This window comes from Hyperolius riggenbachi, chromosome 2 (assembly GCF_040937935.1).
Source record: "Hyperolius riggenbachi isolate aHypRig1 chromosome 2, aHypRig1.pri, whole genome shotgun sequence".
NCBI lineage: Eukaryota > Metazoa > Chordata > Amphibia > Anura > Hyperoliidae > Hyperolius > Hyperolius riggenbachi.
The window spans coordinates 502,546,772-502,563,307 of record NC_090647.1 but is presented as its reverse complement, the minus strand read 5'-3'; the positions used below and the strand labels follow the sequence as shown (position 1 = coordinate 502,563,307).

General features: G+C 42.0%; 1 protein-coding gene across 3 annotated transcripts in view; it reads right to left on the bottom strand.

The window, feature by feature from the left end:
• Positions 1 to 3,869: 3,869 nt before the first annotated feature.
• HUNK (hormonally up-regulated Neu-associated kinase) overlaps positions 3,870 to 16,536 on the bottom strand; it is a 109,658-nt gene continuing 96,991 nt past the window's right edge. For all 3 annotated transcript variants that reach the window (XM_068270484.1, XM_068270485.1, XM_068270486.1), the window contains exons 10-11: positions 11,813 to 11,975; positions 3,870 to 10,562 (exon numbers count right to left, since the gene is read on the bottom strand). In XM_068270484.1, coding sequence (XP_068126585.1) covers positions 9,895 to 10,562; positions 11,813 to 11,975 — 831 coding nt within the window. In that variant the 3' untranslated portion in view covers positions 3,870 to 9,894. The remainder of the gene's footprint in view (positions 10,563 to 11,812; positions 11,976 to 16,536) is intronic.

The window sequence follows — 16,536 nt, the reverse complement described above, 5'->3', positions numbered from 1 at the left end:
GATAGCTAACCTTGGCACTCCAGCTGTGACCAAACTACAAATCCCATCATGCCTCTGCCTCACCGAGTTATGCTTAGTGCTGTCAGAGTATTGCAATGCCTCATGGGACTTGCAGTTCCACCACAGCTGGAGTGCCAAGGTTAGCCATCACTGTGATACACCCTTCCCAGGAGAAATATTTACCTTTTCTTGAATAGATCATCAGGTAGGTCTGTGTGGCTGATATTGTGGTGAAACCCCTCCCACAGTGTAATTTCAGGACCTCGGCCATGACATCACACTGTGGGAGTTGTTGGATTGTGGGAAACAATGGCTGTTTCCAACTGCCAAGCAACCAGTATCTCCCTCTGTGCATATGTATATCTATAAAAAAAAAATCTTTTAGCCTATCGCATTATTAGTAAGTGTGGTTAAAGATAATGGCAGTTGGTGCTTTTTTTCATGTCTACCAGTAGTAAAGATGATTACATGCAGGGTCATTGTGGATCAAACAATATGAACAAATTACATGTCGAATATCAATCATTTCTTGAGCTCTCTTCTATTTTTTTAACTTCTCACTTTGCAATGTAATTGATGCAGTGTATTGATTTTTTCCCCCTTTTCACTAAAGTTCCTCTTGAATTATGATTGGCCAATCACTGGCCAATTTTAACACCTCCATCTACTATGAGGGTCAACAGATTTTGAATACTATAAGCAGACTGTATAGGTAAATTCTTATACTACATGGAGTTCGTAAAACTGGCCAATCAATCAAACACAATCAAGTGTGTGTGGGTTAGCAGCGCTGCCAATTCTGTTTGTTGTCTAAAAAAATGCGTAAACCATTTTATGGCCAGCTGCCCCCAGGTTCACACTATGTTTGTTTGGTAATTAGAAGTTAGGGTCCCTTTCATGAAGTATGACCTCATCGTGGTGGAAGAATCTAGTACGGGACATTCTGCATGCAAACTGTTTTTGTAAGCTAATATCTTCCATTATGTTAATTTTGGTTCATCTTTTTTGAATGCAAGTTGTGCACCCTGCCTATAATTGAGGCTTTTCACATCTATGCTGCTAGTCACGCAGATGCAGCCTGTCTTGGGAAGCGCTGCCCCCATTCCCTGCTGTATAAAAAAAATGTAAGCTTACTTTATGGCTAGCTGTACCCAATTGCTATTTCAAGTTTGCTTTCCATTTTTATTCTGAGTTTAGGGATCAAGTGCATAGTTTAGCATCTGTTTTGAATACAAGGCTTGTATTTGCCTCTAGGGGGCTCTGCACGCCTCTGTTGGTAGTCATTTCAGATGCGACCTGGTTTAGGAGCGCTGCCAATTCTTCCCTGTTGTCTAATTTTAGGACCATTGTAGCCCCTTACACACTCCAATGAGTTCTGGGTCACCACGAGCTTGCTGGTTAGTCTGTACCTTTCGGTGTTACAAGCTTTACTCCATAGAACCAAATTAATCTATGCCATGCACTGATGAGGATCAAACAATCCGAAACAGTCTGTATGCATGTTATTATTATTATTTAGTATTTATATAGCGCCGACATATTACGCAGCGCTGTACAGTGTATATATATATTGTCTTGTCGCTAACTGTCCCTCAAAGAAGCTCACAATCTAATCCCTACCATTGCCATATGTCTATATTATGTAGTGTAAGTACTGTAGTCTAGGGCCAATTTTAGGGGGAGCCAATTAACTTATCCGTATGTTTTTTGGAATGTGGGAGGAAACCGGAGTGCCCGGAGGAAACCCACGCAGACACGGAGAGAACATACAAACTCTTTGCAGATAGTGCCCTGGCTGGGATTCGAACCACTACGCGTTGGATTATTATGGCTCTGTACAAAATAACAAGCTGACACATCATTGCATTCCAGCGGTTCTGGAGGTGTGTTTAGCTTCTAAGGGTAACAATGGTTAATTTGCATATATTCAGCAGTGATGCACTGGGAGACATCTCAAGCTCACTCCAACCTGAATTATCGCAATTTCTTCCTGTTTTAAGAAAGCAAACTTTTGTCTAAATAATTGAAACTGTGTATAAGGCTTATGGGCGCAGACACACTATAAGCGCTTTTCTGAGCGCTTTTAAAAAATTGGTCCCATCCACTTGCATTAAAAATAACGTAAAAATTACCGCAATCGCGTAAAATCACGAACGCGGAAAAAGTACGCGATTGCGGTGTTTTTTACGCAATTTTACTGCAAGTGAATGGGAGCGATTTTTTAAAAGCACTCAGGAAGTGCTGATGACCTGAAAACCAGAGTCAAATAGGATAAAAGGGCGGGCAAGATGGGTGATAGAGGCGTGTTTTATGGGTACAGTGCAATCTATTCTTCCATACTGCTCCAATAAACAGGGAGAGCTGACCAATTTGCTTGGAGAAAGATAATGCTGACCAATCCTCTTAGGGAGAGTTGACCAATCCAACCAGTCAATCCCCTTTATACTGTTATATTCTGGGTACCACATACAGTACAGCACCAGTATCTCTTCAGACATAGAACCACTTTATGATGTTTTTTTAATTTTTATTTGGTGTGCGTTGGAAGAGGGGTAGTCTTATACGGCAAGTATATCCCAAATTCTATATTTTAACTGGAAAAGTTGGGGGGTCATCTTATACTCCGGAAAATACAGTACTTTATTACTTGTAGCCTGGAAATGCCGGTTCAATGTCTGATCGTGCTGCCCTACATCACCGAACTGTGCCTCATCACACTCATGCTCAGATTCACCCCTAACTCCTTAAATTCTAGGCCTCTTACACAAATCAGGGTAGAGAGCTCCCCCCAGTACCGCCCCCCCCCTCCTTCCCCAGCAACCTTTGTGCCAAATTGCAGTACAGGATCGTATACCATATATCGAGAAGCAGCAGAACTGGGGGCCCTTTCATAGGCAGTCTACTTGTCCATGTATAACGGGGGTCCCCAAACATTTTCAGTCAAGGGCTGGCTCAACATACTTCAGACTGCTGGGGGGCCGCAACATACAAAAAATGATGTTGAAGAACAATACATTGAAGGTATGGATTCCCCCCAAATCATGCCTGGAGAAGTCACGCAGCAGCCATTCAGTCATGCGGCGCTCAAAGAACGTCTTTGTGCACCAGACAGTGGAGCATACCCAGCTGGACAGCAATATCACCTGATGCAGAATTGGATTGGAAGCCAGCGAATGACTGCTCACTGGCTTCTACAGTATGTGGATGGGTGGTGCCAGTGCTGCTATTCTATAGGTGGGCTGCCAATATTTTAAGGTGCAGTGAGCTGCATCTATAAGTTATACATTTTGTGTTTGGTGGGGCCAGTGAAAAAGCCTTGGGTGGCTGCATTCGGCCCGCGGGCCGTAGTTTGAGGACCAATGATGTATAAAATCCATGCGCAGCAGCCCTTCCATAGGCAGCCCCCTCTTTCATTTGTAACAGCCATGCACAGCAGCCCCTCTGTTTCATGTGCAGCTCTCTTCAGTAGAGACGATCAATGAGATGCAAATATTACCAAACTGATGCAAATTTATGTAATTTTTATGCAAGCTTGAAATTGGACCAATCAATTTAAACTTGGGTTTAAATTGATTGATCCATATCCAAGCTGCATATATTTGCAGAACATTTTTCAGAAATTGCATAAACTCTAAAAATGTTCATCTAATTAAACATCCCTATTATTCAGCAGCAGGTCCCCTCATCGATTTGTTGCCCCCACCCTGCTGTAGCCTCCTTTTTCCATATTCAACAACCCCTCTTCCATTTCCAGCTCCTCCCCTGAACAGCAGCAACACTAGACCCGGGCCACTGTGGCCTTTAAATACATCTAGCCCCAGAGTTAGAATTTGAGACTACTTTTACATGAACACCACGAGACTAGATGCTTAAACAAAATGCAATTTTATGAAAAGGTTTCAGTTACAGTCAAAAGAAAAAATTCCAGAACATCTGTGAATTAAATAAAGATACAAAGACTCAAACACCATTCATGTTACAAGAAAATAAACAGCCTGTGATGGTTTATGTTACATGTGGCAAGCAAAGCACACCAGGAACATTTTCTTCTTGCTACATCTTCTAACAATAAGCGCTAATTACATATTCATGTAATATGTTCCCCTATTTCTGCCCAAATCACTGACATCTTCAGAAAACAGTCTTTGGTTGCGCCCGAGAACAAGGATTCATTAGCGGCGGAGTAGCTCGCAGCTGACAGATCTGATCTGCTGGAGACGCTGCCAGATTCAGCTTCCTGTCTGCACGCTCATAAAGGAGCAGGGAAAAAGAAAATCTCTACACAGGGTGTTATTAACAGGATGAATTCCAGCTAAATTCCACAAGCTCCTTTTAAAAGCTGTAGAGCTGTGTAAAGGCAAAGCGTTCTTCTCTGCAAGGAACCTCTGTTTATTTAAAAAACATAGCCTTTGTGGGAGGGATGTATGATTGTGAAGAGGGAACCTACAGAACAGAATCCAGAAGAATAGCTCTTGGCTGTGTGTGGCAGCTGATGGACCCCATTGAATTTCAGCCCGCTAAAACCTCAAAATGCTGGCTATAGAACACTGATATTTAGGACCAAGAGAAATGGGAGCCTGGGCAATAAGCAGACATCAGGATCGGTGCCAAAAGGAGACCAAAGTTCAGATGCTAATCAGCATTCTAACTGGGAACCAGAGGGGCTAGATTTTACACTGCAATGCATGGGTTTCTTGTAGCGGGCCTAAAATCTTAAAGTGGACCTGAACTCTTGCACGGGACAGAAGGAAAACGGAGAGAAATGCACCCTGTATGTATTTACAGAGTTTAGTCTAATTCCTCATATGTGCCTAATCACTATGGTACTTTGATCTCTCATCTGTGGCAGTTGCCTGCTTTGGCAGACCAGCTAATTTGAAAGAACAGGATGTTAAGTCTGCTTCCATGAAGGCAGGAAGTAGGCACACTGCAAATTTATTGCAGGATTTTTTCAGCTGTAACAAACAAATGTTTTTCAAGTATTATTATGCTGTTGCTTATATATATTAGAGCAGAGAGGAAGTTCTGAATTCAAGCCCGCTTTAAATGGGAGCTAAACTTTCCAAATGTATTTGCTCCCCAGATAAAAATAACATTGCCCATGTTTGAGTGAGCAAAATCTTCTTACAAAACCCAATTATATTCTCAACATGCATCTGTGGAATGCAAGCTATCCTGACAGAGAAGTTTTATGACATTGGCCTCAATTCACTAAGCTTATCTCCTGTCTTTAATAACGTTTCTAGAGTTGTTACCATGGTGATAAGGCATGTCGTATTTATGAAACATTTTACCTCAGGCAAACCTAAAGTTAACTCTTCTGTCTTTAAGTTAACTCTCCAATCCTTAAATTAACTCCAGAGTTAAAGACAGGCTGTTAATTAACTGAGTGTGAAAATAACTACAGAGGAGGTAAATTAACTACAGAGGAGGTAACGTAAGGAATGAAGAGATAAGATAACTCTCTCACTGTGTGGAGGTAAGTTTTCTCTTGCCTTATTATCTCCAGCATGATCTTAGTGAATTGAGGCCAATATGACTTTGGTTCATGCCTTCTTACATACAGGATCAAGGAATGCCTATATATCCCAGATGAAGAAGCCACTGTAATTAGTTTTAGGGTTGATTATCCTTAGTGCTGCTTAATTTGTTGGATTGGTGCTTTTATATTTTGCCCCTTGGTCCTCTGAGGAAGTAGTCCCAGACCACGAAACACATCTATACCCTTTGGAGTATTTGCTGATCCCACATACAACAGCTTATGCACTTCTTAACATGGTAGTCCTCATTATGCCATTGGTTTGCTGTTGTGGGGTATGATTGTGTTGCTGTTTTAGGATTGTCGGTTTACCATTTTATCACTGTGGTCTACATTAAATTGTCATTTTAAGAATTTTCTTTGATCTCTGTATTAGCTATACAGTATATACTATTTTCAATACCTTACGTTCATTCAGCATAATGCTTTTTTCTTAAAGTGGCCCTGTAGTAAACATGAGTGATAAATACAGAACATAGGACAATCAATGACCTAATCAGAAGCTACCTTATGTGAGCAAAGTAAAGAGGAAGTATTTTAGTGTCAGGGGGTTGCCCCCCCCCCCCTTTTAAGCCTGCTTATTGACCCTTGTAAATGATGGTGGCGTAACTAACCAACAGGGAAGCTCAGGGCAATATACTCTATTCCACTTTGCATTGTTACCTGTGCTCCAATCTCTATAAACCTGTATTAGTCATACCACGCGCTTGATACGCCATGGTGTTACCCAGCGGCAGGGGACTGCAACATGTTGCAACAATACTGAGATGTGACTCCATGGGGGACTGCCTGTCCAGGGCCGGTACTGAGTTCTAGCAAGCGTCCGGCCATTGCAGGAGAGCAGCTGATAGGCGGTGAATTCCCCGCCTGCCAGCTGCCCATCTGAAAGAGGCCTTACGCCTAACTAGTGACAGACAGCCTGTCGGCAGCCACACCTACTTACTGACCCACAGTCTATGAATATGGAGGCAACAGTTGGCCAGTGAAGAGGCGTAAATTAATGCTTTTACACTGCAGACATTGATTTATTTTATTTTTTTGCAATGTTATTTTAGGTGCACATTTTTTTTTTTAAATGGAGATTCTGATTCCATCAGCTTATTTATGAGTGTGACGCAAACACTTCTGATGCCAAGAGATCAGCACGGCAACCAGGCAACTGATTCTTACAGAAAGGAAATACAGATGACAGCATTCATATTCCACCCACTTCAGGTTCCCTTTAAATGAACATGTAGGAATATGGAAATATAAAGATTTAAAGGTAATCTAAAGTGAAAATAAACGTATGATATAATGAATTGTATGTGTAGTAGGGCTACGAAAGAGAACATTAGTAGCACAGATATGAATCTCATATTGTTTCCAGTACAGGAAGAGTTAAGAAACTTCAGCTGTTATCTATGCAAAAGAGCTTCTCTGAGCTTTGGTCAGCTACAGTGCTATTTTCTGAAGCACTTACACATCAAAGAAACAGTAAAAGATAACTTCAGATAACAATATACTGCAGGAAAGATCAGAGTCATTGGCTCTGCCTTGCTTTGTCTTTGAAAATGCAGAGTGTAGTTTGTCAACTGCAAAAATTAGAAAATAATAACTGAAAATAATAACTGAAAATTAAAATATGACTCTTTTCTTTGCTGCTAATGTTCTATTTGTTATCCTTACTACACATACACTTCATTATATCAAAGTGTCACTTTAACAAGAATTCTAGAGGAGTATAAGCTAAACACTTCTGCTGGCTTTTATTGGATGGAATTAAGGCAGCAAAGTCTGTTTCTAAACACAACACAAACACATACAAAGACATACCTATCTATTCACTGTCACCCATCTGTGCAGTTGTAAACGGAACACTACTGGAATGCTATTGTGGCTCAGAGCCCTAGTTCTATCATCATCCTATGGTTACAGCATATGATCATTTAAAGAATGTCGGGTCTTAAAGGATGTTTTACTGTATAAAATAAAAAGGTTCAGCCTAATTTACTCAGAAAGCAAAGTCAGAAAAAAGTGTTCACGATTTTCTGATAAAGAGACTTTATTTTCGTTTGGAAGGTTAGCAGGTAGCTTTTTGGTCTTTCACCATTTAAAGTAAACCAAGCACCATATTTAGCACCCAGGGCATCTCAAGAGCCCATTTATTATGCAGTCCACCAATGTGGCTCATTAATAAAAAAAAGCTTAAATTTTACCTCTTCTTTTTACATTTACAAGTTTAGCAGATGATTGTATTAGCCTACTTCTGAGGCCTGCCTGACCCGAGAAGTTTCGGCAAGGGGCGGGTAGATGGCACACTGTGCTTCAAAGACTTTACAGAAGTCACAGATGCCATCTTTACATCTTCCTCTGGATAAATAATGGGAGCTCCTATAGCTTTTTGAAACCAGGGGGAAAAAAGTGGTGCTTGGTTCTTTTTAAAGGAGAATTAAAATGGCTGCCTTTAGACTGCTGACAAAACAATGTATGGTAAAATTCAGGGGTCAGTGGATCTAATTTATCACAGGTGCAGAGAAATCTGGGGCAAAATGGAGCAGTTATTCCGAACAACCAATTAGAGCTCCTGTTTCATTTGACAGTTGACGCTTGATTGGTTGCTTTGGGCAACTGCTCCATATCTACATTATTATGGATTAAATTAGTCCCAGTCCAGTCTAGAACACAGAACAAGCTTGCTGAGTTCTCCAGCTTTTGGTAAGCTTACTTTATGAAACCAGTGAGGTAGGAGGCCCACACCTGTAGGCAATTATCAGGAAATGATGTTTGCCAGAGTTTGGTAAATGTGCTATACTGAAGGAGTGAATTGAAGACATGTGAGGAAGATTAGAGGCCCTTGAATGTCATGTGTCTTCTACTCATCTTTGCACTCAGCCTAGAAGCCTGCAGACAACATTTAGGGCATGTGTGCTTCTACTGAAAACAGAGGAGACTCAAAAACATTAAGACACCAGATGTCATTATTATACATGTGTTGTCTATTCTGTCTCTGGATTGGTTCAACACAACTTTAAAGGACCAACCAGACAAGTCATTAGTTCCAATGTTCTGTACCTCAAGCCAGCAAGTTATTCTGAGATGAAGGCCTTGTTTTCTAGGAAGGCCACACAGGACCCCAGTAAGCAGGCTCTCTGGGAACAGAAACAAACAGCTTCTTCTACACTTCTGTTAATAGACCAAGTTGAAGCAGCAACCTGTAAACTTGTATCAGTTCCTCAAAAAACTTGGGAAATATGCTAAAATATAACCAACACTATTTTATGTAGCCATCTGAGAGATGAAGAACCCAGAAACTAGTCAGAGGTAATAAGTATCTACAAACAGGCTAGTTGGAGCCACATCAAGTGTAGAACACTGCCCCAAGTGGCTCCAAAGCCAGTGGTTAGTGTCTATTTCTTTAGGTTAGCTGGCTAATTGAGGAGCAAGTGAAGACACTTCTCTGCTAGCAGGACATATGTGGTACCACATTAAAGGTGTTCTAGTGACCAGCTGTCCTACCTGTAACAGCAATTGGCACTGCTACAACTTGGCATCTGCACCAGAAAACCGGAGCAGCAAGTATATGAAATTAATCTAGCAGTTGTATTGACTCAACCCTCCCTCCACTATACATGCAATTAAACCCTGCTGAGATGTTTCAGTAACCGAACCCCAATTTCGGGCAAGATGACCTTTCTATCTTTCATACCTCCTTCAAAAAAAAAAAAAAAAATTGAGATGCCCCTCGACCTCAGATATATAACAAATCTTTGTGCAGCAGGGAGCAAGCAGTGACTTGGACCCATGAATGGAACATGAAATATTAACATTGTTATTCTTTGAAAGAGAAGTGAAAAGATTGTTTTTTTACAGTGGCTGTTTCCAGTGCAATATGTCCCAGTTCTGCAGCTTTTTCAACAGAGTCAAGTGCATCAAGGTCAGTGCAGAAATGTGTTAACAGCAAAAGGTAGGTCCCCTGTGTAGTTGGTGTGGCTTGACCACAGCTTTGTTCAAGTCAATAAAGTTTATTACAGCAGACTTAACACTTGTGCACGAGCAGATGCACAGAACACACAGTTTTGTAGTCCTCGGGGGAAGGCTCACTTTTGTAAGGTTTCCTTACACTGTACCAGACAGGGTTCTTGTAGACTCACCGACATCAAAAATACCAAAGAAGTGCAATTAAAGGAATAAAGGAAGTGACATTGTGAATAAATGAGAAAAAAAGTAAAACAAAATCAAACTTTATGTATAAGATCTGTCATGTTACAAAAATTCACATTTACAAGAATAGCAACATTTTCTTCTCTCTCTAAAATGAGGGATTCCTCGGGGGTGGGGTAAAAGCACAGTTCTTTAAAAAAAAAAAAGTCCAATCAGCAAAACCCATTCATGTCATTGGAGTTGAAACTGGCATATCCAGGGCTCATTTGATGTAAGGCTGGCATTCGAGTTTCAAGGGCATTCTCTGGTTTCGGAGAGGTAACTTGGCTCCTCTTTCTCAACATCTGTCCAATGCCCATCATGGGAAATCTACCCCGACTTCTGACACAGTTTGGGCTACCTAAGTTTCCATTATTGTTACCAGATGGGGAATGCGGGGAAGTAGGGGACATGGAGTCGGAGCTTGAGGGGCTGCTCTTGTCCTCGTAGGTAAAGGAAGACAACGTGGAATGGGTCTTCACAGGGGTGGTGGTGTTGTCAAACTGAAAGATAGGAGACAGAGTTCTTTCACTGGAATGACGTGGAGAGCAGAAGACAGGTGAACCTATCACCCGATACTGGTGAGATGGAGAATTAGATTCAATTTGGTCTTCTCGGTTTACAGATTCGAAAGAACGCACAACACTGAGATGAGGCTCCCTAATGCGGACGCTCATGTTAATATTCACTGTCTCTTGGGAGTGGGAGTCTTGGCGTCTCATCATTTTCGGCGTTCTTGGATCAGGACTTTGCATTTCCAGGAATTCCAAAGAGCAGGAAGTGATGCATGGAGGTTTATTATACCGGACTTCATGGAATGGACTCAACCCACCAATGGATTCTGTCATGAAGAAACAAAATGTCAATATTTGTCTTCAAAAAGTTCAAACATTTCAGCTTCAGTTATGCCTCCTACCATTATTATATACTGGGATTCAATCTGTCTTAAAGTGGACCTAAACTCAGAACCTCCTCTCTGCTCTAAAAGACACACAACAGCATAATAACCTTTAAATAAAAAACATTTCTTTGTTACAGCCGATACAAATCCTAAAATTCATCTCCAGTGTTTCTACTTACTGATTCATGGAAGCAGATATATTGTTAACATGCTGTGCTTTCAAATGAGCTTATATGCCATCTCTGCCATGGCAGTCAGGTGACACAGGGGAGAGATCAAATTACAACTTGTGATTAGACACAAATGAGGGGGAATTGAACAGGATAAACTCTCTAAATACATACAGGGTGCATTTCTCTCTGCTTTCCTTCTGTGCAAGAGTCCAGGTCCACTTTAAAGGAATTGAACTGACTGGTTCAAAGTTCCGGATTAGTACTAGTCAGGGCCTACTAACAGGACTTATAAACGGACGAAAGGAGGTGGAGGGGGGAAACAGACGACACAGCCTGCCAAAAGATGCCATTACTAACAAAAGTATGTATTCCATTTAACATTGATTTTTAGTCTCAGATGTCCTTTAAATATCCTTTAAAGGGAACCATAGCTGAGAGTGATATGGAGGCTGCCATGTTTATTTTCTTGTAAACAATGCCAGTTGCTGTTCTGGCATACGCAGTGTCGGAGTCAATACCCTGGAACAAGCATATGGCTAAACCAGTAAAACTGAAACACAGTACCTGATCAGCATATGTGTATTCAGGGTCCATGGCTAAAAGTATTATAGACACAGGATCACTAGGACTGCCAGGGAACTGGTATTGTTTAAAAGGAAATAAATATGGCATCCTTCATATTACTCCTGCCTCGGGTTCCCTTTAAATATCATGTTTGTTGGTTGTAATACGAAAGCCATCATCTCATTCAAAGTCAGCACACGATGGCCTCAATTCACTAAGCTTTATTGAACACTTTATTGATCATTTGATAATTTACCTCATGAGTAAAATCGAATTTTGAATTCACTAAGGTGTTAAAGATGTACTGAACATTTTATCGCTAAAACATTCAATGAATCTGTAACACCTTAGTGAATTCAAAATTAGATTTTACTCATGAGGTAAATATTAAAACGTTCGATAAAGCTTAGTGAATTGAGGCCATTGTCCGGGCTTGAGGCGGAGTAACCTTACCTCGCTCTGATTTGGTGGAGGATTTCCGTTCCTTGAGGGGCGGCTTCCCATTTTGGCTCTGCGGGGACAGGAGGGGCTGCCTGTGGGACGGAGAGCATTTCTCCATCTTCTTCTGATTAGAGCGCTGCTCACCTCGCTTTTCAGAGTCCTTCGATTTTCTCTCCTGAAAATAAGAGCAGAGTCCACGGTAAAAACAAGTTTTTGATGCAGGTTTATTTTTGAAAACTTAATAAAAAAAAAAAAAAAAAAGTTTGTATAAATCTGAAGAAACATACAATACAACTGCTAAAGACATGACCTGTAGACATTAATCACCGCAGAACCTAACAGTCCTGCAGGTGTGTGAAGTGCATCGTGCAGTCCTCCAGAGCAACCAATCAGGATGCAGAATTCAATGAGCATTCACACCGAATAGAAAAATCACAGAACATGCAAATCTGTGCTCACAGTGAGGAAGCTGCAGTGGGCAAATCAAAGCCGCTAGCTGCTGTTCCATAAGGCTGCAGGTACCGTATGTTAACTCCACCCTTTAATTTCCCTGCCACGGCTTCCTCTTCCATGTGAGCTGAGATTTGCATGGTATAAGGATTGATTGCTATAGATTAGTTCACTTTTTATACACTGAGAACTGGAATATGTCTTAAGTAGGTTGAACTTTTTGCACTTTACAATGGCATCTGCAGAAGACGGTCACAAAACCCACATTAGAGAGCATGACATCACTTTAAACCTGAACTATATTTTAAAACATTTTTGTAGAGGCCTAAGGCAGAATCTTGACATAACTCGGCTCATCATAAATCTGAGGCTGGCAGATGGCTTGACCTACATTCCAATATTATTGAGCTTTGTCGCTGCTTTGCTGCAGGTGAGGCGTGCTCCTCTTACAATCACCTGTTATGTCCTCTGAAACACTAAAACTTTATATATTATATTTCAATTTTGAATAAACTGAGGAAGGGTTAGAAACTTTGTTAGGTTTCATAGCTGTTTGGGTCTCCGTTGGCGAAATATTCCTTTACCTCCTGCTCCTTTGGTTGGTCTATGTCCTATTTTTCCTGTTGGAATTTGGGTCTCTGTTAAGGAAATACTCCTTACCTCTTGCCTCTATTGTTGGTCTATGTCCTATTTTTCCTGTTGGAATTTGGGTCTCTGTTGGGGAAATACTCCTTGCCTCTTGCCCCTGTGGTTGGTCTATGCCTTATTTTTCCTATTGGAATTTGGTCTCTGTTGGAGAAATATTCCTTACCTCCTGCCCCTGTGGTTGGTCTCTACCCCATTTTTCCTGTTGGAAATTGGGGGTTGAGCATAAAATGTCAGCTGAGACAGCGTTAAATCACTGTGCTGGCAGCCATTGCTCTGCAGAGACTATGGGCAGGTCTTTAGATGATAGGCAGCCATAGATCCTTGTTAGTCTAACATCTGTGGACTGAAACTAAATGCAGACAAAACTGAAGTCCTTCTGATAGGAGGGCAGAGCATGATAACAAAACAACTTAACTTGCAGTCTTCACCACTGGGAATAGGAGGCACGGATCTGCGCAGCTCTGATCATGTGCGTAGCCTGGGAGTTCTAATTGATTGGGATTTAAACTTTAGAACTCAAATCTCTGCTGTGGTGAAATCATCCTATTTTCACCTGAAGAACATTGCAAAAATCAAGCACCTCATACCCCCAGAAGATCTGCCAACCTTAGTCCACGCCTTCATCACATCTCGACTGGACTACTGCAATGCTCTCTACACTGGCCTTCCAAAAAAGGTCCTGTACCGACTACAGCTGATACAGAATACTGCTGCCAGACTGCTAACCAACCAACCCTGTCACTGCCACATAACGCCAGTCCTGCACTCCCTTCACTGGCTACCTATAGAATGGAGGGTCCTATTCAAGATCGGCCTACTGACATTTAAATCCCTGAATAATTTAGGCCCTGGATACATGAAAGATATGTTGCAGCTGCGTAGCAATCCCCGCATTCTCAGATCAACAGGTTCTAATAATCTAGTCATACCCAGAGTCCACTTGGAAACTTTTGGTCCCAGAGCCTTCTGTCATGCTGCCCCTACGTTTTGGAACTCCTTACCTCAACAGATCAGGACAGCTCCATCCCTGGACGTGTTTAAATCCAGACTGAAAACCCACCTGTTCAGTTTGGCATTTGCAGAAATATAACTTTTGTTGTGTGAATACTTCATCCTACTAATTACTGAATCTGAGAGAGCCTAAGCGCTTTGAGTCCTATGGGAGAAAAGCGCTATAGAAATGTTATTGTATTATTGTATTATTAAAGGACACCTGAAGTGAGACTGATATGGAGGCTGCCATATGTATTTTGTTTTAAACAATACCAGTGGCCTGGCGTCCTGCTGATCTTTCATGCATCATTAATGTCCAAACCCCACCCCTGAAATATAAGCAAATCCAGTCAAACTTGCATGCTTGTTCAGGGTCTATGGCTTAAAGTATTCGAGGCAGAGGATCAGCAGGACAGCCTGGCAAAGTGCACTGCTTAAAAGGAAATACATTTTACAGCCATCATATCCATTTCACTTCAGGTGTCCTTTAAGCTGAAAGTTTTGGAGCAACTGCTGTACATACATGCTGTACTGCACTTTAGCATTTCAGCCAGAATCTTTTGGCTAAAGAAAATGAAAAGTGCATACTCAGCTTGACTTAGCAGATGGTACATTTATATCTATTCCTGGAATCTAGTTTTAAAAAAAGATCAGTATTTGTAGTGATTTCCCATTTTCTGAATGGTCTGTTTTTGTATCTGTAAATGAATGAGTCGGTTTCCGGTGTCAGTGTATTCCGTGGCGATGTCACAGTTCAGTACAGCAGAGAGAGGAGCAGCGTTCTGGTATCGTGTGTACCAGGCACATCCTCTCCTTTCATTCTTGTAGAAAGTTGAGCCATAGGAGGGGTTTCCGGGCCTGTCCTGACTTTCCATGGAGCAGGAAGCTTCTCCTCTGACCACTGCTGACACGCGTTCCATCTGCCAAGCCTACACCACATTTCATCACTCGCCTATTGTATTACATCCTGAGCCAACAAGAAACCGCTCATCCAGATCATGTCGGGGGTCCTATTCTCCCGAAATAACCCAGCTTGTAATACTAGATGTCAACAAAGAGGCCACCTTATCTGCAGCAGGCCAGGAACACAATGAATGGAGAGCTGGCTCCTGTCCTGCCTGGATAACTTTCCTCACTGCTCTGTTATTACTTTCTGTGATGTTTACGAGGAAGGCCTTTCTTCTGCTTTGATCTTTGTTTTTTGGTCTGGGTGTATTCCCGAAAAAAGGCCGCATGTCAGTAGCACAGGGCAGAACATTGTCAAAGATGAAAGCCCTGGAAACCCCAAACCACCTGGATTTTATTTAATGGGCTTAAAGTACAACTAAACCTAAAGCTCAACACACACCATACAATCTTGGTTGTACAGATTTACCAAATCTATGTAGTATAAGGGCCAACAGATTTAAAATACCTTGAATGATTGATTGGATAAGCTCTTGTACTACATGAAAGTGGTAAGATTGAACAACCAAGATTGTATGATGTGTGTTGAGCTTTAAGCTGAACAAGGCAAGTTCTAAAAGCCATCATGGTAAAATGTGTAAATTCTAAGTATACACTTTAGAAATTAACTTTTCAAATAAAAAAATGAGCTCTAGAGCTCTATCGCCTCTTCCTCCTTCTTCCTGTGAACTACAGAGTCACACCTCCTCATGTAAACAATCATTTACACTGTAATGCTAGGATTCAGGAAATGAAGTCCAGCATCCATTGAGCTTCCTACTTTGGATGTCACATGGTGACACCTGACTGATCTGCCCAGCAGTTGTAACAAAAGAGGAAAGGAGGAAAGCTGTACTGGAGTTCCAAGCACAACTGACCCATGAAACAAGCATTCTATTCACAACTTTGCTTCTATAAACTACTGATTGGGTCAAGTAGTTGTAGTTATGTACCCTGCTTTATAAAATGAACCCCTGCGTGTGAAGGCCTGTACACACACTCGATTGATGTCTCCTGATGCGGATAGGGATCTGATCCTTCAGGCAACATCACTGGGCTCAGGCTGTCAAGACGCGTATTCAGCCGAATGGATGACAATGCGTTCTGCTGCAATGCAGGGGGCGGATGAGCCGATGGAATGGTGCAGACGGGACAAGTACAAAGCTGTCACTCAGCTGAGTTGGCCCACCTGGCTGATCGCTTGAGGTGAGGGGCTGCTGTACACATGCTGGATTATTAGCAGAGGCTGTCGTTATTGGCTGCCTTATCTGGATTTAACCACTTGTGTACCAGCAGTCTCTGGCCCCTAAGGACCAGAGACTGCTGGTACCAAAAATGGGGCTTACAGACGGCTCGCTGCACGGAATCGCCATTCACGATCCTCACCTATCGCTAAAGCCCACTCGCTCTGCTGTCGCTATGACAGCAGAGCTCTGTAAGGCGGTCAGGAGCCGATTTCATTGGCTCCCAGTGATCACGGGAGGTCAAGAGCCATTGAAATCTGCTCCTGACCGGCTCACGGACCTCTGTTGTCATAAAAGCAGGGCGAGTGGGCTTTAGTAATGAGAAAGCAGCGTGATTGGCAGGAGCGTGCGGTGGAGAAGTTAAAATCTACGCCCTGGCAGGGATAACCGGTCCCAAACAGGGTGTAGATTTCAACTAGCGTCGTCCGGAAGCAGTTAATCCAGTGTGTGTATGGG